Below are 24,569 nucleotides of genomic sequence, written 5' to 3'. Positions count from 1 at the left end.
TATGAAGTCATTTCATTTCTGGTTCATATTACCAGAATTGTTTACTTCTGCCTTCACCTGTGCTCTTTTCATGTCACAGAGCAGAGGCAAGCGATAGCCACTGTATACATCAATAGAATAGGCTGTCTATAAAAAAATAACCACTATTATCAAAATTGATGGCTAAAACTAGCCTGAAAGCTGTATAGCCATGGGCGTATTTCTGTTGTTCTTAATATCATCGACAATGGACTATAACAATACCAACTATGCACAGTGAATATTCAAATATATTTATCCTAAATTGACATCTTGAGCTCCTCATAAATGTGTAGTTTCTGAGGGAAAGTGTGCGCAAAATATCTCTCCGGAGCGCACGGATTCCTCGCCTCAGCTGAGTAGACGACCTCCTACCGACTTACTTCACGTCACCCCGCCCGTCTGCCAGCCGTCTCCTCCCTAAAACCTTCGCTGCGACCATCCCTCTGAGCGTCTCTGGGCTCAGAGAAGAAGAGACTGAGAGACACAGAGGGAGAAAGTGAGAGAGAGAGAGCACAAAATACACACAACATCACCTAGACTACCTACTTCACCCAGCACCACAGGGAGGAGGACGCACAAGTGCAGGCGCGTCCATGCGTGCCAGCCGAACAAGAAAATAAGCGGGCAAAAGGACCACAAATCCAAACATTGGACTAAGAGTTAATCTAACAGCCTAAATGAGTACATGGTAAGAAGAGTCATGCATCTCAACAGAGAAGAAGATAACAGCAAAGGTGAGCATAAATGTCAGCGACCATCGGTTGATGGTTTTAAACCAGACTCTCTGTATGTGTAGTTCAAAGCTCTCGCGTTGGTTGCCAGATGCCCTTGAGTGTGAAATGTTGATGTCAAGTAATGAAGCTGGGGGTCATTCCAACAAGCTGATGGTCGCTTTGTTATTGCCTGTCTGCCTTTCACCAAAAAGCTTTGCATGGCAGCGAGAGGGGCTGTTGCAGACACCCAAGGTGGCCGGCAATGTGGTGTCTGTCTGCCAGAGACACTTCAGCACTTGTTGTGCCCACTACGGTCATTTCGCACGAGGTGACCTGAGCGTAAATACACAAGGTCATCCATTCTCGGTCACATTAACGAGCAGTATTTCGTGTTGGTGCATGTGTGTGTACTGTTGTGTGTGTTTGAGTCGCCGCGGATGTTTGTCCTCCGATGTGGTCGGAGGGGAGAATTAGAGAGCAGACGGTGTGTAATGACTCGCACCGCTCCATCAAGATAAGTAATGATGGAGCACAGATTCAGGTGCCTCTGTCAGAGCCATACCCAGTATTTCTGCTCCTAACCTTTGAACTGAAGTCGAGGTCACTGACTAACACCTGATGCTGAAGGAGATTTGCCCCCGAATGTCTGTCGATATGACGCAGCCTGTTTCTTTTTTATGCATTGTTAAATACCGTAACACCAATTGGACATGCATGTTGTCCACCACACCCACATATAACAAGTCAAGTACCATGTCACCATCACCTGACACCTGCCCGGTTTAAGCTGTAGATTCACCCATTTATTGCATTCAATTAAAAAACTAAACTCTTAAACTGCGAGTGTGAATGTAAATAAGTTATATATCGGCAGTGCATTGTGGCCAATCACAGTTTTATTTTAGATATAATAGTAAGAACACTTGAAGTGGTTGAAATCTCTCTATAAGCTCTCGTTTTTTCACATCTGAGAAGTATGCTGATAATGATGTACATTGCCGGCAAGGGAATACAACATTTCATTTTTTATGTGCAGCTGTCAGGCTTTATGGCCAGCTAATATCTTTGTTTTTTTTACCAGCTGTAGAGCATGCTGTTTAGTGAGGAGTTCCCCGTGTGGTGAGGTGTGCCCTGCACAGTGGCACTCTACGTCTCCCTCATCCAAAATGTCTTATGACCTCGATGCCAGATATGGCTCACCAGGGACAAAAGATGAGTCACCATCTGCGACTAGAAGTGATTTTATGATTAGATGACAGGTGTGTTTGTGTGTGTGTGTGTGTGTGTGTGTGTGTGTGTGTGTGTGTGTGTGTGTGTGTGTGTGTGTGTCTCAGAGTTTTAGCATCTAAAAGTGAGAGGGAATGTGTAGAGAGGTGTGTAAGTCAAAAAGAATTGATGAAAAGGTGGAGAATTATAGCCATACTGAAGGATGTTCTATTTGTAAGTTATCTAAAAGTTTTCTGTAAATGCCGCTTAAGCAACGTTGACAATAATAAAAAACATTAGCGACAACAAGCTCCTACTATTGATAATAATACAAGTAAATAAATATACAGATAATTGGTTGAGTATGTTATTAATTATAATGGGAAATTGCAACATTACAGCAGACAAAAATGATATTTGAAATTAATATTAATAAAAGTAATAATAGAAATTACAGAAAACATCTCCTTATTAAGTTTAATTAACCCTCCTATTGTCTTCCTATACACCATGGGTGTTACAAAGTTGACTAAATCATCCAAAATTCAATGAAAGTGGTGGTCAGCAATTTTATATGTTCAAATGTCTACTGTGAAGGATATCATAAAGCCTTAATGCAATCGAATGTAAAATAAAAAAGTTATGATTGATGAAAGTAGTAAATCGGTCAGATTTGACCCGAAGACAACAGGAGGGTTAATTAAATAACAGTATTCATCCGCAGTAGGTTAAACATTAGAACAAAAGTACTTTATAAATAATTTAAATGTACAACAATAAAAGGTACTGATGTGAATTTACAAATGTTCACATAACCATAGTCTGGTAAACGTGTTTCAAATGTATGTTTTCAGTTATCAAACTGACATGATGCTTAAACAAACAATACTTAAACCATTAAGCCAAGAAGAAGCAAGCAGATGGTTTATCTTTAAACTGTAAATCTGTAATCCTGACAAACAGCTGTTAAGTATAACTAACTGTGTGTGACATTTTAAAGATGCCTGAAGTTAATGTGCTGTAAGGCTGTAGTGTGTTTAACCGCTTAAACCCTCAGCTGAAACACTAAGTGTTATTTGCTTTAAGGCGGTCTACTCCATCAAAAATGAATCTGATCAATAGACTCATTACAAAAATATGTAAATCCCCAGCAGCAAGTTTTAATTGTCATGTTGCATTTAATTACGAATGTCCATACCGAGTATAAGACCGTTGAAGACATTTCCCATAAGAGACACTCTCTTTTGAAATTAATTTGAGGGAATAAAAAATTAAGGGAAATTAAAATGTTGCTAAAGACCACCACACTAGTTCTGAGGTTGAGCTGGGATGTGAGCAAACCAGGAAGATGTGAAGCTTTGTTTATTTAACGGTTGGAAAAATCATGATTTGTTTTTAAGCACCTGTTGGCTAAAACATTTGAAATGCGCAGTAGTTTTAACTCACTCACAGATTGAACTTCACTGTAAAATGATAAAAAAACGGTATTCAGTATGACCAAGCAGCACTAAGTTTGATGATATTAGTCATGTGCTTTGGATCATGCAGCTGGATATATTTTCAGGGGAATCTTTGTATTCTGTACATCAGGCGGTGCATTGTGCACTGACACAAATCATTACCTCACAGCAAGAACAAGGATACACAGATTCAACTTTTGCCCTCCTGTTATCGATTATTATACATCAACTCGGGATATCTGCCGATACAGAGAACCAATTTGATATCAGTGCTTTTTTTTGCAAATATAAAATCTTTCTGCGTGAATCTTATTGGGATAATGTTTATGTAATGAAGCAAACACGGCAAGGCTGTTTCTTATCATCCATCCTCTTCTTCAGGCATCAACCAAATCACCTGCAATACGGATTGTCACTTCTTAAAAATTATGATGACATGGCCTTGGTGGTACTCTTGACATGGTGTCCGCATACAGGCAGTATGCAGGATGTATGTGGACACAATGATCCTCACACCCCACACCCTCTCTCTGGACCAATCAGACTGGTGGGGCAGGTGATGGAAGAGGTCAAGATCTTTAAGAGCCCGGGCACTGAGATCAGCTAGCACTTGTCCTTCACTCAATATTCGGGCATGGTCTGCAAAAAGGCCTAACAGCAGATGTCACTTCTGAGACAGCTGAACGATTTAATCTCAAACAGGACAGTTTAAAAGCAGGATATCGGATATCATCGAATCAGTCCTCACATTGAACACTGCATCCTGGTGCAACCACCTCACAGACAAATACAAAGGAAAAAACTCACAAGAAACCTCAAGCATGCAACCAAAATGCCCAGCACCACTCAAACCCAACTTTCAGACTTTCAAAGATGCAGTCAAAAGAAAAGGACTTCATCATGAAGGACCCTTCACAACTTTGTACCATTCTTTCAGCTACTCCCATGTGAGCTGCACCAAAGCACCTCTGGCCATACAAATAACTTAGAAAACTCTTTCATTCCCACTGCAATATCCATTTTAAACAAGACCAAACAGACTGCTACTAATGCAGTTTTGCCCAGCTGCTCTTATTATCCTCCACCAAGGAGGTAATGTTTTTCGATGTGTTAGTCCATCTGTTAGCTGATAACGTGAAACCACTGGCATGGTTTTCATCAAACTTGGTGCAAGTGTAGCATGGGCCAAGAAAGAACCCATTCAATTCTGAAGCAAATCCAAATCATGGGGTGAATACACAAATAATAACTTTGTTCTGTTAGCATTGCGAAATAGGGCATTTACCCTTAATGGAGGTCTGAAAGTGCCTTTCTAGCCTATTTATGGATTTCAATGTAATTGTATGAGTCTTTAATGGGTGTATGTTTTATGTTGTTTGTGAGCTCCTATCCTAGGATCATTTTCTTTCATTATGTAAAATGAAAAAACGTTTTTTTAAATAAAACAACAACATTGGCTGCATACTTACATGCTGACAGCTTTTTAAAATAAGATCCTGCTTATTGTCGACTGAGAGCTGAGAGGCTCAGCCTCTGCCTGATAAGCACTGCAGAAGATGGAGGGATTCTGATGTTTTTTTCCTGTTAAGTTAGTAGCAATTTAGTTAGTGTGGCTTGGATTTGGGTTCTCACCTTCATGCCATCAGGATATATTAATCATTAGGATATACATTAACTGAATGTGCCACATAATGAAAAGACTGTAAATCTAACTGTTGGAAGCTTTTCATGGTGTAATTATTTATTCAAGGGCTCTGGGCCTCATTTGTGTTGATGTCTGTGAATGGGTTTTAAATTGTTGCGATAATGCCGTTTCTGTATAGCACATTGATCAGGCATTGCAAGTCTATGCAGAAAAAAATATGTAATTTGCAATCTACAGGATGTCATTATTTATTTCATTAGAAGAGCAGAGTCTATTGTATCTATAGGAAAAATGTAAGATAAAAGAGAAGAGGGACATTATGGAGCAAAAGGCAGAGATGCGTTTCGTAGAGTTTTTGTGGTTGGTTTCTGGAGGTCCTCCTGCAGTGTTGCTGTAATCTCTACAGCGCAGGTGTAAATGTCAGGTGTCAACTAGGCCTCAATGCAAGGTGCAAAAGAAAATCATTATTAATCAATCACTTGAACGCTCTCTGAGATAATTTTTTAATATTAGTAGCATTCAGATTCAGTTTAATTATGTTATGGTTCAAAACTAATGGGCTGGAATCTTATTAGTGCTTTGAGACAAGCTGCAAGAAAGAGGAGAGAGATAGAGAAGTAATTAATGAAATCTGAAACAGAGGTATTTATATTCCCTCTGAGCCACAATATTTTGAGGGTAGCGACTTAGATTTAGAGACTCAAGACTAGATGATCACGTCAAAAGAAGAGGGGGGTTTAAAAAGACACAATGTTTCATGAAGACAGGTTTGTGTGTGGTGAGCAGACCTGAATGAATACATTCTTTGTTTTCAGTAAACTGTCAAAACGGTTTTCCCTAGTGGTGTACAATTCAAAATGAAGGAATTAAGAAAAACATTAGTTGTTTTCTGATGAAGCCGTCATGTTTAACACGTCAGCAGATTTGTCAGCCCACTAGTTGTATATAAAGTCACCAAAATGTGAAAAGTAATTTTTGCTACTGCTTACTATTAAAGTGTCATTTATTTTTCCAAGCTACGGATGTTACACACAGCAAATATGTATATAAGCAATGGAAAAAGGCCAATCATTGACTGACTTCTTTGTTAAAATGACATTAGTTAGTTATTCGGCCCCCAGTTTTTAAGAACCTGTGGCATTAAACTGCATTTACCACAGGGTAAACAGTTTGTTGTCCAATCAACCAGGACTGCAATGTTAAGGATTGACACTGAAAGGTTAAAAAAAACATCATGGTCATGCTGAAAAAACCCAACAACAACATTGACTTTTGACTGTTTTGAACCAAGAATAGTCTCCGAAAGGCTGGAACTGAAAGTAACTTAACACACCTCGGGAATCTTGTCTTTGATCGACTTCTGTTACTCTTCCACCTTACTGCTGCCACGTACAGGTGTACAACATGAACAGGTGACACCGCTGTTGGGAGTGGTTTACAGCTGCAACAGAGCAACCACACGCATCAGCGATCTGAGTTGAAACAGGATTCAAACACACAACAGAGGGGGTAGTTACTCTTTACAAGCAGTTGGTGAAATTTCATAATTAAAAAAGAGAAAGCTATTCACAAAAAAAGCACTTCTAAGACAATCCCTAACTTCTGCTTTCTGTTATGTAAAGGTCATCAATCGGCTATTAGAGCACTTCCAAATAATATAGTCCCAATCATACACCTGTTTTGGCAAAGACAAACAGTTTTCAATATTTAGTTTATATTTTTGTATTGTGTCAGTACTGTGTGGTTAAACAATCCTGTTACATAACTCTGTTGCAGCAGCGCATTTATGCCAAAAACAGCTTCCTAATTGTCCTCTATATTCTTAAGGCTTCTGTCACTCCTTTCACTTGACCCTGTCTAGCATCTTGTCTAGATTTTACATTGTGCCTCATAATTATTGATAAGCAGTAAAATGCAACAAAAAAAAACAGACGGCCAGAGATTGTGGAGAAGTGATTTTGGAATCTGGGTGCATGAAGAAAGTAGCCTACTGTACCCACAGTGTGGGTTGAAAATGTTACTGGCAGATACAGGGGGCTGGTGGAGAAAGACAGAAATAGATAATTGGAGACAGAGGCATAGAGAGAGGCTGTCTAGATTTTGAGAGAATTTCTATGTTGTGCTTTGCAGTAGTGAGTACTTTGGAGGAGGAAGCAAAAGAGAGAAGAAGAAGTACACAGTGGCTTTTAATCAGTGAACTCATCGAAGCAACACTGTTCTCCAGACACATAGAAACAGTAGAGAGGAGAAAGATAAAGGAACCAAATACAAGAAGCTAGATCTGCCCTTTTTTTATTCTGATTTACGTTTACGGATTTGGAGAAAGATGCTATATACAAACTCTTCTGTAGGTCAAATGCTGACAATGATAGCAGTGCATTTAGGCATCTATAAAACCGTTGGTTCATCTAAATATAATCAGTCTGATGTCTGGATAAGACTCGTGGGGTGAGACAGAAGGACGCTTCAATCAAAACGCAACCAAGAAGTTTAATTTGCTCCTATGTGTTTTTCAGTTTATATTCCACTTAACACAAATTTGTTTTTTTAATTAAAGACGGGTGGATGAGGGAGGGAGACAAGTGTTCCTTTCCCATTTGAAACCAAAAGCCAACACTGATTTATTTTAGGTTTAAAATAAAAAAGAATCTTAATAAACATAGACCTATTTCAAGCCAAACCATTATCTATTACCTCGGGTGGAAGTCAGGTTGGGGCCAGATTGCCAGAGAAAAAGTAGGTACCTGTAATGAGTTATTTATAGTGTGTCAATGTGTGTACAAAAGAAGCAGTTCCATCCAGAAAACAGTCCAAAAAATAAAATCCACACCAGCTCAGTTCCAGGTTTTCCAAAATAATTTACTTAGCCAGGGAAATCAATTCCCTGGCAAGGTAATTTACTTACAGTACTTTCAATGTAACAAAAAACAAAACATTCTCATTCAAAACATTACAAAAATAACACTTGATTAAAATGGAGACTTACCGTTAGTAGTAGAGTCAGAACAAAGCAGTAAATCCAGCCTGGTTTCTGTTGCTGCCTGTTTCCGCTCCCGACCAGGAAGTCTCAATAAACGCTGGCGCTCTTCCGTGTTGTTTCCATGGTGCACCTGTGCGCCACGAGAAAGCACCCAGGACGGCCGATAGCTAGCGTCTCCTCTGCAGGTAGGAAACAATCCCTGCGCAATCGCTATTCTCGAGAGGACTTGCCAACTTCCTCGACAGCGCGCCATTTCGGTTAGGTTGTTTTAAAAGTTGTAAAGGGGCGGAGCTTGTGACAATGAACACAGGTTTTGTGAATGGACTGTGCAGGTGTGCGCCTTTATATGTGGCTTGGCACTACATAGCCAAGTAGTTTTGTTGCGTTTTTGCTTTGTTCCAATATACAACTACAACTACATTACGGGAGAAAATTAAAGTCACTCAAAACGTAGTTTATAGAGATGTCCCGATCCGATCACGAGAAAAAAATCGGGGATCGGGAATATTTTTTTTCTTTTTTTTTATAAAATATTTTTATTATTTTATTTAATGTTACAAAACAAAAATGACCATGTTCACGCCTCATCCTGAGGCCTTAGTTTTGGTTTAAAATTACACAACATCATGTATGTGTTGCTTCTTTTGGGCTTGTTTTCATAGACCTGGTTGCTTATTTCTCTCAAATCTGGCAACAGAGTGGGCGCAGTGTCTAATAGTAGCAGTAAGCTAACGAGAGGCTACGTTCAGCTGGTGACTCGGGAGTCGGGACAGAGAAAATGTCAGGAGTTTGGAAGTATTATAAAATTGAAAGCGAAGGCAGTGTAACAGCCAGATGCAATGTTTGCAAGGCGGTGGTTCCGCGTGGTGGAAAGAACAGAGCTACGTTCAACACGACCAATCTAATACGCCACATGAGAAACAAACACCAACAACAACACAACGAGTACACAGCGGCCATTCAGGTAACGGCACTGAAACAACCGACACTTTCAGAGACTTTTAAAAGGAAAGAGAAACTGCCCCAGAACAGTGAAAAGGCCAAAAAAATAACAGCCAAGATAGCTGAATTCATCGCGTTGGATGACCAGCCGTTATCTGTGGTGGAGAACGTGGGGTTTAAGGGACAACTTGAATGCTTTTCTCCTTTTTTTTCTCTTAATGCATTGCATAAAGATCGGATCGGGAAAAATCGGTATCGGCAGATTGTCAAAATCAAATGATCGGAATCGGATCGGGAGCAAAAAAAGGTGATCGGGACATCCCTAGTAGTTTAGTTGTACAGCTACTTGTGTGGGGCTTGAAATGTTTTTGTAGTGGCATTCTGAGAAAAATAAATGCCACTGGTTGGCCAGCGTGTGTTGCGGCCAAAGATGAGGTCATCCAGAATGTGTGTTTAACACTTTATTTTACATAATTAACATTTCACCTACAATGGCAAATGCACAATTGGGTTGTATACCAAGTTACTCATTCCCACCACCTGTCTTTGTACCTTTATATAACCGCTGTGATTACCCACAATTGTGCGGTTGAAAAGCAACTGAAAACTTTAAATACATACAGTCAATTTATCACGCACATCTAAATTGGCTGCAACAATTTTAGTTACCCCAACCTGACCAAACTAACAACAAACACACTTTTTTTTTTTAAAGCATGACCTTACCTAACCAGAATCTTTGATGTGCACAGACATTGTTGATAGTGAGAACATTTTGTTAACACAACGGGTATGATAACTTTTTGTTTTGGCCTCAGTGCTGCCTGGGCACCCGTGATGTTTTTGTAACAGCTGAATGAACAGTGAGGTTTCTTGTGTAAGATCACACTTCTCAAAATCCCTCTGTACGGCACTGCATGTTGATCCCTAAGCTACTGGGTTTCAAGGCAGGAAACGAGTGCCTGCAACAACACATTTAAAGTGGGAATTACTTTTTGTTTGTGGTTGCATAAGGATAGGATACACAGATATGTGTTGGGTCTCCTGTCTAACCTTAGGTGGCCTGTTGTGACTCTGTAAGGATCACAGGATGAGTAAGACAGGGTGCTATTTGTGGTTTGTACTCCTACTGCCTAGAGGGGAGGCTTGAAAAGGTGATGTTGCATCAAGAGTAAGATTGCAATTTGGCTACCTCTGTATTATAAAACAGGACACAAAAATGAATTCTTTAAGTGGAGCAGTATTGATGGATAGATGGATGATTGAATGGATGGATGACAAAGAATAGGATATAACACAGAAGATACAAGACACAGGACAGGCAAACAGGATATTATAAGAACAGATATCAGCAGTCTAGCCAGGAACAGATGGAGCCACAGAGCTATACAGACAGCATCTTCCTGCCAATACAGAGAATAGTGTCATCATGTACATGCACCAACACATACAAACACAATGTTGGACTTGTACAAGTCTTGATGAAGGGGAATAATCTCAAAGGCTGTCACACACCCAACCCTTTATTATCCCCTTCTTCTTTAATTCTCTTCGACTGAACAAACCTTCATCTTTCTCCACAAACTCTCCCCTTCCACCCTCCCATCTTTTCTTCTACTGTGAATACGGAACAAACACTGATACCTGCACTTTCATTTGATCCAGTTTTGGACTCCTGTTCCCGGCAAAAACATTTATGTCCGACTGGTAAATAATTCATTACAGGTAGTAGAGAGGCTATATAATTAAATAAGCTAATGCAAAGAAGCTCTCAGGGACTATTAAATGAAGCACAAATGTTTAGTTCACAGGTAATTAGGTTTATACTTTGCCTGATGCACATCAGGCATCCTAACCGAAGCATCACCCGGGGCAGAGCAGGCGCCGGCTGGTATCCAGCATGTGGAGTCCTGGAGGTCCATCATACTCAGGAGGGGGGAACCTTGTAGAGAGGGCTTAGGGAATACAAGTCACCACAACACTGGTTTTGCATGTTTAACTTATTCTGCAAACTTTCAGTCATTTTGAAAACAGAATCAGTAGATATTTGCTATTACATTTTGTAAAATAAATGATAGACAAGTATTGTCCTCGAAATGAAACTTCGATGTTAACCTTTCCTGCTCTTGACAGAATGGATGTAGCACTAGCTGGGCTGTCCAAGGTCTTTGCTTCTTCAGGGCAGCCTTTCTGCGAATGATGTCTGACATAATTCACCACAATCGGTTTCTGTCAAAATCCAGGGTCAGATACAGGTCATGCATTACAGAAACATGCTTGATTAGCTGCTGTATCATTGGTCTTGACAAATTACATAACCGTCTTTAATTGTTTTTTGATAAATATACGGCTTCATAACATCCTCACCAATAGTTTACTAAATCCAGTAAAACGTATGTGATTACTTTTCTTTTCTTTAATATCTTTATAAATATGAAAAAGTAACATCTCTGGTGTTATAGAGAAATGCCTTTTAAATATGGCCAAAACATAAAGAATAACACAAAAATAACAACAACGGCAAGACAGAAAGTAAGTTAGTTATGGAATCCATAATAACAATTAAACCCCAATGTATTGAAATAATGTTTAATGCTAAAAAAGCATACTGCTTTGATTTTAATTGTAGAATTGCAAGCAGAAGATATGACCCCCCCCACCGATTCTCTTTTTCCGTTTAGTTCAATCGTCCATTTTTATAAATATGAAAACCGACTCCTACAATGTGTAAGTTAAATGTGGTCAAATGAACATAAATTATAAACAGGTAGTTGAATAATAAGCTACTAATATATTTTCTTGTGGAGGATAAGTGTTTTTCAGTTCGACCCCCCAACAATAACGTTATTTTTAACACAATAGCAGTGTGAAATGATAAATTAGTATCATAAATGTTACTAACAATTACTGTTGATCAACTATTGATCGATCAGGTATTTGCTTTTAGCTTTATTGTCTTCTCGTTGCGTTCTGTGCCCCATCCCATCACTAAAGCGCTCAGCACAGGCGGCTGAACCACGCAAATGCCTTCTTCTCCGTTTCAGACAGAAGCACAATGTCTAACCTGACAAATCACGCTTTGTAGTCTGAGAATCTGAGAGAATTCCCCCCTCAAACCTTCAGCTGCCAGTTCCACTCTGCTCTGAGGCCTGGCCATCTCAACTCTTTCCCCCCCGCTTTGGAAAGCAGTGGTCTGTGTTCTGTGCTGCTGGATGAGGCGGCTTGCCTTGGACGGAGCCCACAAGGACGATGTCTGCCACGGCCTTCGGCAATGTATGGCTGCCGTGTCCGTCTCATGGCCACTGAGCAGCAGCTGAAGATTTGCAGTGTTCTCCTCCAGAGACACAAGGGCATGGAGGTGACTCAGCCTCACTCCTGAGGAACAGAACAGGACAGGCTGCTACAGAGGCAGTGAATTAATTCAAGGAGATTCTGAGCAGGTTGCGTTGAAATGCACTTCTGTCTCTGAATTCCCATCTGCTCCTCAGTGTTTTCGTACATTTCTTTCCTAATTTTGCTGCACATTACTCTTCTCCTTTGATCTACATTAGTTTTTGTAGTAGCTACACCCTTTACTGTTGACTACAAATATGTGTGCTCTCCTCCCTTCACTCATCAGTAGTCTGCTCACTCTCGGTGCACTGCTCTTATTGCCTTATTGTTTGAATGGCCTGCAGATACACACCAGTCTTGTGTATCTTACAGTGGACTTGTGTTTGAGGATCCACTGAAAAACAGGTTATATATAACATTGAAAGTATATAAGCACATATAGAATATAAAGTGCTTTTAAAAGCCTGGTATGACCTGCACAACCTGTCGTTACAAGCAGGCCATATTTTCCATTACAACTAAACGCCCACCACCTGCCACTGATGAATGTAATTGCCATATTCTTGTTAACAGCTATCTATATACGGTTCCCTCCGCAGGGAAATGAGATGGAGAAAAATGATTGTGTTTGTTTACAGGTTAGCAAAATGTAGGATCCCATCCCTTTGTAAATGACGGTGTTTGCTCATGCATATGTGTATGTGTCTGTGTTTGCTAGGATGTGTGACAATGTCCGCATCAATTTTTGCATCAGTGTCAAGCTGATGTTTTCCTGCTCCAGCCTCACTTCTGTGGGTTCTCCTTCAATGTCCTTCTCCCTGCTTTTAATGGATTGTTGTTATTTATTTATTTTCACTGTATGTCTAAAACTATCATGCATTGAAAATGCTTGAATTATAGTGATTGAAAGTGACTGTGAGGAATGAAAAGGGGGAGGATAGAGCACAAGGATGCCACTTTATTAAGGATTTTGGAGAGAAGAGAGGATAGTAAGTAAAGTGGAGGTGATCTGATGAGTTAGAAAAGATAAATTGAAGAAAGAGGGGAGTTAATTTATATATCTGTATTCATCTGAGTATAAAAAAAGCTCAAGGCTGGGCCAGCTTAGATCCTCAGAAAATTAACAAAAGTATACATGAATGTTGTATGACTCCACCTTGTTTGTTTACCTGAATAATTAGGACCCTTGTTGTGCATCATTTATATTGCATACAGGGTCATTCTTATGATTTGTATTGTTTTACAATTGAAAACCCACGTCTTGTTTACAGTGGCAACGTGTTACTCACCTGTGGGGGCTTTCTCTGGTATGAATGTGTGTAACACAATCCATCCAATAGTTTTGGAGACATTACAGACCAATATGGCAGACCCACTGACAAATAAGGCCAGAGTTGCTGGGCTACAAGCCTTCCTTAAGAAATACATTAGGAGAGAAATATTAGAGGGTAAGAAAAGAGGGGCATTTATAACCAGAGTTTTGGGCTGGTGGGTTTCTGGTTGTTTTGGTTGGATTGGTTGCTTGTTTGGGATTACAGAGTTGAAGGGGAGAACCAGACTGCTGGGTACAGGCCCAGGCAGTGCTTATTTATAAATAAATGCTTTGAATAATTTACAAGAACCATCAAGGGACCATGTGGGATATTCCTAAATTGGGAAGAAGAAGATATACAAACAAATACTGCATTTTTCAGGTTACTCTCAGGTTTGTCCTCAACAAATATGAACCTGAGAAATAGAAGCTTAGATGATAAAAAAAGTAAAGTCATTTCCCAGAGAGATAGCAGAAATATAATGAAGCTTAACTCAGATAACATCATCAGTATACTGTCTGACTCCTATCTTCTTCAAACTGCCAGCAAAAAGCATGTTGTAATCTCTTTTATTCATCAATATTCCCCTCTCTGTGTGTCTGTCTCTTTGTGCTTCTCTAGACTACAGTACATATGCCACAGTAGTTGCAGTGTCTGCTTCTCATGATGCTGTCCTAGATTGCTGAGGCATCGAGGCCGAGAATCTTAAAACAATGGCTTTCTGCATAGATCAAAGGAGTACTGAAATCGGACACAAAGAGGCAGAGGAACACAGGGTGTGTGTGTGTGTGTGTGTGTGTGTGTGTGTGTGTGTGTGTGTGTGTGTGTGTGTGTGTGTGTGTGTGTGTGTGTGGTGTGTGTGGTGTGTGTGTGGTGCGTGTGTGCGTGTGTGTGTGTGTGTTGTGTGTGTGCGTGTGTGCGTGTGTGCGTGTGTGCGTGTGTGTGTGTGTGTGTGTGTGTGTGTGATAATATGGTGAAAAAGGAGAAGAGGGGTATTAGGGACATTATAGGTAAAGGATAAACTGAGATAGACAGAAGGTAAAGAGGCAAATTGGGCTCTTGTACTTTCACTGCATTTCGTCCACAGCTGAAATATACAGTACGGTATGAAGACACAATGCAGTGTGTAGTTCTGATGCAAAGTGTTAGGCCAATAAGCTGAAACACCACCTAAAATCTGTAAATAACAGTGGATTCAATGACAAAAAGCAGCGAAACAGCTTCTGTAAATCTGCACTGGTGTTGAAGACAGACTTTACAGCCTTCAGAAATCAGTCATATATTTTGTATGTCCTCTGTGCCCCGAAAACAAGTTACCACTTGTTACATCATTCATCCAGATTCCCTTGATAAAAGCTTTGATTCACTTGTGTTTAATGTTCACGTTCATTATCATATAGCTACTCTTCAACACTCACAGACACTTGAAATGTTACCTAAGTAGGGTTGCAGGATACAACATTAGTTAATAGGGAGAAAAATATGAAAGAGGCTCAGTTATATCTGCCTTCCTTGCTTTAAATAGAACGGTTATGCAAGCACAGGATATGCATATTCAGTGTTTGTTTGATTAGCAGTGAGACTGGATGGACTCACACCACAAAAAGTTGTGCTTCAATTAAGTATTGGCTTTTGAATAAATACACTTAGATTATTCATTGATGAACATGGATGATTGTAGTTTAAACTACATTGCTTCATAGCCATAATAATGTTTAAAACTCCACAGGGAGCTAATCTTGCAGGGATATGAACGTTTAGTCTACTTATTCACAGCACATAGTTTTGCACTAAGGGTTTTACTTTTCAGACACCTTTCAGTTTCACTTCATGAAGTAGCGTTAGCTCTTTTTAGCTCTTTTTCTCTCAGTGGTTTTATAGTGTATCCATCCGTGCAGCAGTTGGAAGTCACCTGTATTTTGAAGGTAGCCACATACATACATACATAACTTAATAAGTTACTAATCAAACAAAAAAAAGTTATTTTGCTACTTCATTATTTCAATTCCCTTCCCTCAAATCTTTCACCCGCCTGTCTCTCCATCCCACTGTCTCTTCTCTTTACTGGCTTCTCTTTATCTCTCACTATCCTTCCCGGCTCTTTGTGAGTCACCTTGCATATCTGAGTCATTATATGCACCCAAAGCGGCACACAACAACGTATGAGATAAAAAAAAAAACGTAGTCTACAAAATACAATTTATACATAAGAGTTGCATGATGATTATGTTAAGTATGCTCAAAGATAAAAGCTTTTTTCGCGATAATTCAAGATTTTAATTTTTTTGTACAAATTGAAAATGCGCATAAAACCAGGTGGGTTTAAAATGCAACTATGAAGTTCACATGAAACTTTATCCAGGTTCAGCTTTTTAGCCAGCAGGCACTGTAGACATAACTGCTGAATCAACTAAATATTCTCATTAAAATTATTATGAGGGTTCAGTTTTTACTCTTTTATCTCTTAAGGTCCTGAGGTTGTAATTTTATTATTGGAAAGGCAGATTAGTGTGCATTTGTGCTCCTATATGTTCAATGTCAGTACCATAGTGTTTCTGGAAGGAGTTGATCCTGTGATCCTCACAGACACACCCACAGCTCTAAAGAACACAGATAAACATCGCTAATATCCAGCAGCTTCGTGCACTTAACGGCAAGGTGCATTAGGTTACCATTGTTATGCCCCCCGGGCGTTGCAAAGTACAGCTCAGTGAGAAGAGCTTGACTTCTCTTATGAATTAGATATGACATATTAAAGCGTGCATTAAATTAATCATGACTAGGGATTCAAGCTTGATTCCAATATTAAAACGGTCTACCGTAATATAACTAATTACTATCAAGGTGCTACAGGGCCAGGATTTTACAAAACAAAACACTTTTCTGCCTCATGGTCTCTCATCACGGGGCATTTTATTATAATATTGTACAACAACTTAACCACAGAAGTTAGTTGAAGGTGGAATTTTCCTCTAATTTGCACAGTCTCTTCACATACATTTAGCTTAAAACAGAAAAAGCTTTAGATAACATGATAACAAGGGACTACAATGCAGCAAATTAATAAACTAACAACTTCAATTGTAAGGTGTTTTATTTTTTCTAAAAATAAAACATCTTACAATTACTTACATTCCAAATTAAAGGAAACAGGATAGAGGACAATTGAAATGTCCGTTTGTGCAATTCCACAACAAAGACCATCAGTATGACACATCCAACATTTTACAATTACACTTTTGTAAAAAGTGAGGTCAGCATGGCAGGAATCTCTCCCTAACATCCACAGGTCTGTCTCACTCCCTGTTTGGCCTGATGTCCTCTGGGTACTGCCTGCAGATACCTCTACACAATGAACCAATCACCATCCAGTTAAACATGGTTGCTTTATTGATAGCATTTTTATCCAGAATAACAATAATGTGACTTTCTGCAATTACGAGTGTCTGGTTGCTAAGTGCAGAATCTTTGCACCACAAAGTCCCCACAATTGATTGAAAATTGTAGTCTCCTATTGTAGTGTAATGACTGAGGGGGTGATTTCAGAAACTGCCACACTCAGGGAATCTAAAACACAGGCCTGCAACCACAGCTTTAGTTAGACAGGGATTTTCAAGTGTTTCCCTGTGTTTCTGTATGACGGCTCACAGTGTGGCATTTTAAAAACACATTTATAACCTGTGCATGTAATGTTTTTTTGCTACATTTTTTCCATAAACTAAAGAGTAACTCCACCCAAGCTTACTGATGATGGCAAGAGTAGATTTTCTTTTCATACCGTGCAGTACAGCACTTCATAATGCAATATAGTGTAATACTACATCACAGCTTAGGCCGTATAGGCAATGTTTAGCAGAAGGGGTGATCAAGTGATCGTCAACATCTCATCACATTGCGTTTTTGGCCAGACTGTGATGTTGAGTGTGGTCACAATGTACCCATGCACCAATGGTTTTCCTCCACAGAATCCAGTGTGGAGTAGTGATGGTTCTTTCATGCCTTATCGCACAAAACGCCTTCACAGAGCGTTTTCACCTTCATCGGTCAGCTGCTATGGTCCACACTGCATTCCATGATTTCCAGTTCCTCCCCTTCTTTCTCAACTGTGAGCGCCTCAAGTAGTCAGCTTTTATCTTTGTAGGAGCCAATTAGGGCTCACGATATATAAGTATAGGAGCAAATGTTTACTCAGAAGTTCTGTTGAACGGGTGCACACACACAGACACACATGCTGAGGTACAGTTTCACTACCATAGCTAAGTTGTGGTGTCATGTTTTGTATGATTGTTGAACGCTTATTCAAGTTTAATAGACAACAGTAAAAGAAGAATGAATGGACTGTGTTTAATTCGAAACTTTCATATAGACAAGGTAACGTATGTCAGTGGCTCAAAGTGTTGACTTAGCCTTCTTTCTTTCTTCGTTTTTCTTGTGGCACGCAGGTCATTGCCATGTTGCAATTGTCGTTTTGGTCCTGCCTTAGTGTGTCCAATCCTCTTTGAATTACACCACTTCTCTTCCTTACTCATTCCTCACTTTTTAAATTGTTTTTCAACCGTCTACTGTCATCCTAACAACCAATTTATTAGGCAAGTCGTGTGGCTCTGTGTGTATGTGCAAGAGGCAGACCATTGTAAACACACTTAATTTAAATTTGAAAGAAACTAAATAAATCTCACTATATTTCATGCTGTCTCTGTATCTGCCTGCTAAACGGCTGCTAAAAAATGCAAACAACCGGTCAGTGTAGTAAGCCAATAGTTTATAGCCAATTCGTTTGTCCAGGCATTCGCCCAACACTAGTGTGGAGTGACATCCCTTCATCCATCCTTTCCCTTCAGGTCTGGTAAATATAATCCATGCAGCAGTCCTTCCCACCAGGCTCACACAGCTACTATATCTGCAAGATTTGTCCTTTCCAATTCTCCAAGTAACATTTTGACAGGTCTGCAGGCAGGTCAAAGATAAGTGAGTAAAACCAAATTGGTTACTTTGAAAAAGATAAAATTGTGATAATGCATGACTGAAGTTTCCCTTTCATTCGACTCTGTTATGCTTCAGTGAAACCTATTATGATTGTGCCTAGTTTAGAATCCTGCATATACGGATAATAGATAATGGTAAGGCAGTGTGAAGTAACCGTCTGAATAGGAAACAATGGTTTCATTCAGACACTTTTGGTCGAAATTGTTACAATTAGGTAGAATTAGATGGCGTTCATGGTGGGCAGATGGAAATTGGCAAGTACATGCTGAAGTGGACGATGCAGAGATTACATGTGGAGGATACCAGAGAACCGGAAACGCACACAAACCAAGGGACCCAGGACCCTCATGCATTGAGGAAACAGTACTAACTTCTAAGATAGATCTCATAATACTGAATAATCACATAAATGGACATGGCTTTGTATTGTTTGAATAAGAATATATGATCAGCTGTATTATGAGGATGTGATCTTATTGGGCAGCTCATTGAGCTCTATCACTCATAGGGCTAGGATGAATGAGGTGTGTGCGTGCAGTGTGGAGTGAGTTCATGACAGAAAATAATATTTATCAACAGGGCAGGAAGTTAATTATTTCAATTGAATTTGCGGGCTGGAAAGATATCTGCTAATTCCACGGTAAAGCCAGGAGCAGACATGTTACTCATGGTCGGTTGGAAAGAATTACAGGCTGTCGACCTGATGAATTAAAGGTAATCACCCTGGTGACCGATTTTAGTGCAGTATTCAATTAATTGGGTCCCTGTTACAGCATCTGGAGATGAAATTAATGTGTGCTTCAGTGCACAGGGTTAAAAATAAATTGCAGGTCTCAAAATAGTGAATGCTTATTACGGTTTGCACACACTGAATCACATTTTTTAAATACATTCAAACATAAGCATCAAAGTCGCCAATAATGGTAATAATGACAACCCGGTATCACGGCAAGACGTGAACATGTGACGATTTACCATGCTGGGAGACGTGAAGATGTCACGATTTCGTCCCTTCAAACGTGACAGTTACACGGTATTGTTAACATGGCCCAACCAGTGGAGAAATACCCGGAAATGCCAAGCAAATGCTCTACCCCGACGGTCGGTTGTTATTGTCAATATTAATATAATAATTATTTATTTTTTAATAGTCACACTCGATTTCGCCATTTTTCTTGTTGCCCCAGCTGGTTGACACCTCTTTTAGCAGAAACAAAGGCTACATTAATGTATTAAATCGATGTTAATCCATGTGTGTGGTTGTGGAATTAACGGACGTGACGTTGTGCGATTGCGTTGCCAGGCAACAGCTTGGGTTCATGTTAATTTACAAACTCTTCAATTAGAACCCTAGTTATATTTAAAAACATTTTTAGAAGGCCTCACGAAATACTTTAATGTAAATTAAAATTAAAATGTGAAGGAATGTGTGTATAACAAAATACAAACGTCATAAACAATACCGGAAACAGATGTAGGCAAGATCCTCAGCTCGGTGATTGGATGTTTTAGCCGCAATGCACGTTGGGATATGGTGTTTATGCAACACATTCTCACTCCCAACTCGGCATATGTTGACGTTATGTCAGGGTCCCTGTCGTCACTTTCCAACGCAAGGGGGGGCCCTTTAGCGTCGAGTTTCAACTATCAGGGAGTCCCATTGACTTGCATAGAGCTCCCTGAACGTTGGTAATAGACGAGTTGGGATCGCGGCGAAATGCTCGCCGCAGATCCATTCTCACAGCGTTTATCAACCTTTTTCTAACTCAATATCAAGCCACACTTATTGTGTTTACTTCTTTATTTTAATTGAATAATGTCTGACTTTTGTTGCCGTCAGTTAGGGGGAGAGTACGGGGCTCAGAATACTGAAATCTGTATTGTTTCATCGTTTTTTCCTTCTAATTTTGTATTCTTTTCTAAACCACACACTGTTATTTACTCAACAATAAGACACAATTATTCTTGTGTTTATTTATTTGTTTGATTGTATAATGTCGGACTTTTGGAGTCCGTCAGGACCGAGGGTCGGAGCAGCTCACAGTAGTTGCTTTAGAGAATTTTACACCCGGAAGTAAGTATTCTCTCCGCTTTGCTTGACAAACCCCGTGATTAGTCCTCAAGCTCTGTGATTGGATGTTGGAGTGGCAGTGCGCCGAGGGTTACGCCGAGCGTCAAACAGCACTTTGAAATGGGATGGAACCACGGCAGACTATCCAAAACTGGATTTGAATGGGTCCACCACCCCCCTCCCGACCCCGTCCCCAGAACTACACATGCTGGCTATTGTGTGTTTCGCAACATGTTCTATGGCACGTCTCTACTGGGAATTGTAGTTTTAAAAGACGTTTTCGTATTTCCCATAATAGGAAGTTGCCCGTATCAAACTGTGTACATCCCTGGAGGTTTAGGGGATATAGTACAGCGGATCAGTGTTAATTTCGTCAACGAAAACTATGACGAAAAATGTTCGTCAACGACCTTTTTTACATGACTAAGACGAGACGATAACGAGCTAAAAATAGATTCTTGATAACGAAAATTTGACAAAATGTATATTTAGTTTTCGTTGACGAGACGAGACGGGACTAAGGTGTTAATGGTGGACTAGCGGACATTCAAAATGCAGCATATTTTCCCCCAATTGCCCGTCTTGTCTGTCAAAATGCATCTTACATTTCTAACTTGCAATATCTATTTCCGCTCTCTTCACTCCAGAAGAGCGATCTCCCTCTCTCTCTGTGTGCGGGGGGCGGGGCCTAACAGACACGCTGCAGCGGCACACAGAGATCTGCCGGGGACGGAGCGTTCAGAAGTATAGAGACACTACAAGGCTCGATGTGGACAAAGCTCGTTTGCCATGTTTTCGCGTTAGCGCGTTGAAACGAGTAGAGTAGTCTGTCCAAACAGCCGGCCAAAAGGCGTCATATTCAATCGGAGAAATGCACAATTGTCGACTTCCTTAACTCGTAGCTCTGTTGCCCCAATTACGAGTAACGTTATCACATCAGGTGTGCAGAGGTGGGAGAAGTACTCAGATCTTGTCGCTAAGTAAAAAAATACCATAGTGTAGGAAGAGTTCCTCAAGTCAAAGTATGATCATCAAAATATATTTAAAGTAGCGACAGTACAAGTAGTGATTGTGCAGATTGTTCCATTTCAGAATAATATATATGATATGTTTTATAATGATTGATCATTAAAGTGTTCTCAAAGCTGGTAAAGGTGCAGCTAGTTTGAATGATATATTATATGTCTGTATACTGCAGGGTAGCTTGTGAATTTACTAAAGTCTGAGTTAACACTTGATTATATTTCACATCAAATCAAATCAAATCAAGTTTTATTTATAAAGCACATTTAAAAGCGATTTTTGGTCGAGCCAAAGTGCTGTACATGTAATAAAAACACATTACTACAAAACACAATAATAATAAACATCATTCATCCACATCTGTAAAGTAACTAAAGGTATTAAATACATGTAGTGGAGTAGAAGTACACCATTTAACTATGAACTGTAGTGGAGTAGAAGTACACAGTAGCAAAACATTTAAATACTCCAGTAAAGTACAAGTACCTCAACATTTTACTCAAGTACAGTACAATATTTTAACATAATTATATATATTTAATTTATTTCACATTTTAAATAAAGCAATTAATTCGGTTAACAATTTGTTAGTTTTTTCCTTTAAAAAATAACAAAAAGTAAATACAAGAATACCGTTAAAGTACCGGATCGATAAGCAGTATTGATAAGAGTAGTAGTACTGTTAAAAACCTTAGCGATACCCATCCCTAGATATTACACAAGTAAAGTGTTAAGAGAGTGAAATGTTGCTTTACGAATTTTAACACTTGATGCTGTCACCTTGATTACAATGTCAGATACCTGTATTTGCCGAACTGAATTGGTTTAAAGAGAGAAAACATTTTGACTAAAAGTTGACTAAAATGTAATTTTTCATCGACTAAAAGTAGACTAAAACGTTTTGAGTTTTCGTCGACTAAAACTAGACTAACACGTTTTGAGTTTTCGTCGACTAAAACTAGACTAAAACTATGAAGGATAGAAATGACTAAAATGTGACTAAAACTAATTACCATTTTCGTCTAAAGACTAAGACTAAGACTACATCAAAAACAGCTGCCAAAATTAACACTGCAGCGGATAAGCACAACAATTGTGCATTTTATGAGAAAAGCATGACATTTCTAACATAGTTAGTGCATACCATAAGGTTTATTTTCAGATGTGGAGGGAAGTCAGATTTGACCTGTGAGGACCGTGAGAGGTCAAATCCAAGATGGCCGCCAGTCTCTCGGGTCAAATGTTCAAACACGTTTAATTTTGGAACCAAACATTGTAGAAAAACATTTAAGGTGTCATATCCAACTAAATTAGGGATGCCCAATCATTTGATGATACTTTTGAGATCGCCAGAATTCAAGAAAATGCATTTAGGTGAAGATAAAGGTAGAAATTGACCAAAAATAAGCTGTCAATCAGTTGAAATTTGGTGTGTGTGTGTGTGTGTGTGTGTGTGTGTGTGTGTGTGTGTGTGTGTGTGTGTGTGTGTGTGTGTGTGTGTGTGTGTGTGTGTGTGTGTGTGTGTGTGTGTGTGGTCACCCAGCGCTAGCATTAATACAGAGACTGGAGGAATATGGCTTTACTTGGCACAGTCTGCATGCTGAAGCAAACATTTGTTTTTGTCTTCAAATACATACTTACATGATTGTGACGAGCATAATATTTGCTCCCCGCCCAACTCTCTAAGTGCTTGAACTCCGTGACAGGAGGATGAAGTATGTATAAATGGATGGAACTATCAACAAAACAACAGCGTTTTATTCCCCAATGTCATATTTAATAGAAAAATAATGATGCACCACTTATTGGAGAAAGAAGAATGGGGAACAGAAAGGTTTAGAGAGGGACAACATGCTGAAACCTTGCAACTTCAGTGCCAGAGAAAAAAGGTACTGCGAGTACACTTGTGGTTATTGTCCTCATGTTGCACATAGAAAATTCAATTAAGATGTTTACCGCATGTGGGCAAAAATCCATCAATCTTTCAATTTTCTAAAACTTGTTATATCCTTAGAGTCATTTAAAATGAGTTTTTTTCTCCATGCCATGGAGTCTAAATGGGTAAACCTTTGTATTTGTAATTGTACAGCCATGCTAGGACAAACAAATCCCCTTTGCCAATGTTCTCTCTGCACTCTCTGTCACACACACAACATACATAACCCTTTCTTTGCATGACCTCTAAATGTCCATGTGAGCCACTAAAGAACAGAAAAAAAGCTGCGCTACCTTGGCTTTATAGGTGGACAGGCAGGGAATTGAACTCCAACCCTCTATAAGTGGAAAGGGACAGCGGTGAACCTTATAGTTGAGTGCAGCCCTTTGTTAACAGCGAAGGTTAAGAGAGCTGTTTGTGCTCTACATGGAACTGTTTTCCATCTCCCTCTTTGGTTTACATTATTATTATTTTTCTATTAAATATGACATTGGGGAATAAAACGCTGTTTTGTTGATAGTTCCATCCATTTATACATACTTCATCCTCCTGTCACGGAGTTCAAGCACTTAGACTTAGAGAGTTGGGCGGGGAACAAATATGATGCTCGTCACAATCATGTTAGTATGTATTTGAAGACAAAAACAAATGTTTTCATCAGCATGCAGACTGTGCCAAGTAAAGCCATATTCCTCCAGTCTCTGTAGTAATGCTAGCGCTGGGTGACCATAAATCCACTGGAATATACCACACACACACATTTTGCAAATTTCAACTGATTGACAGCTTATTTTTGGTCAATTTCTACCTTTATCTTCACCTAAATGCATTTTCTTGAAGTCTGGCGATCTCGAAAGTATCAAATGATTGGGCATCCCTAATTTAGTTGGATCCACCTACACACACACACACACACACACACACACACACACACACACAC

At 39.5% G+C, this 24,569-nt stretch overlaps 1 protein-coding gene across 1 annotated transcript in view; it reads left to right on the top strand.

Moving 5' to 3' along the window:
• The first annotated feature begins 655 nt into the window (after positions 1 to 655).
• syt7b (synaptotagmin VIIb) overlaps positions 656 to 24,569 on the top strand; it is a 106,296-nt gene continuing 82,382 nt past the window's right edge. The window contains exon 1 of the mRNA XM_034116172.1: positions 656 to 755. Coding sequence (XP_033972063.1) covers positions 707 to 755 — 49 coding nt within the window. The 5' untranslated portion in view covers positions 656 to 706. The remainder of the gene's footprint in view (positions 756 to 24,569) is intronic.

This window comes from Trematomus bernacchii, unplaced genomic scaffold, assembly GCF_902827165.1.
Source record: "Trematomus bernacchii unplaced genomic scaffold, fTreBer1.1, whole genome shotgun sequence".
Lineage (NCBI taxonomy): Eukaryota > Metazoa > Chordata > Actinopteri > Perciformes > Nototheniidae > Trematomus > Trematomus bernacchii.
This window is presented reverse-complemented; position numbering and strand designations above follow the sequence as displayed.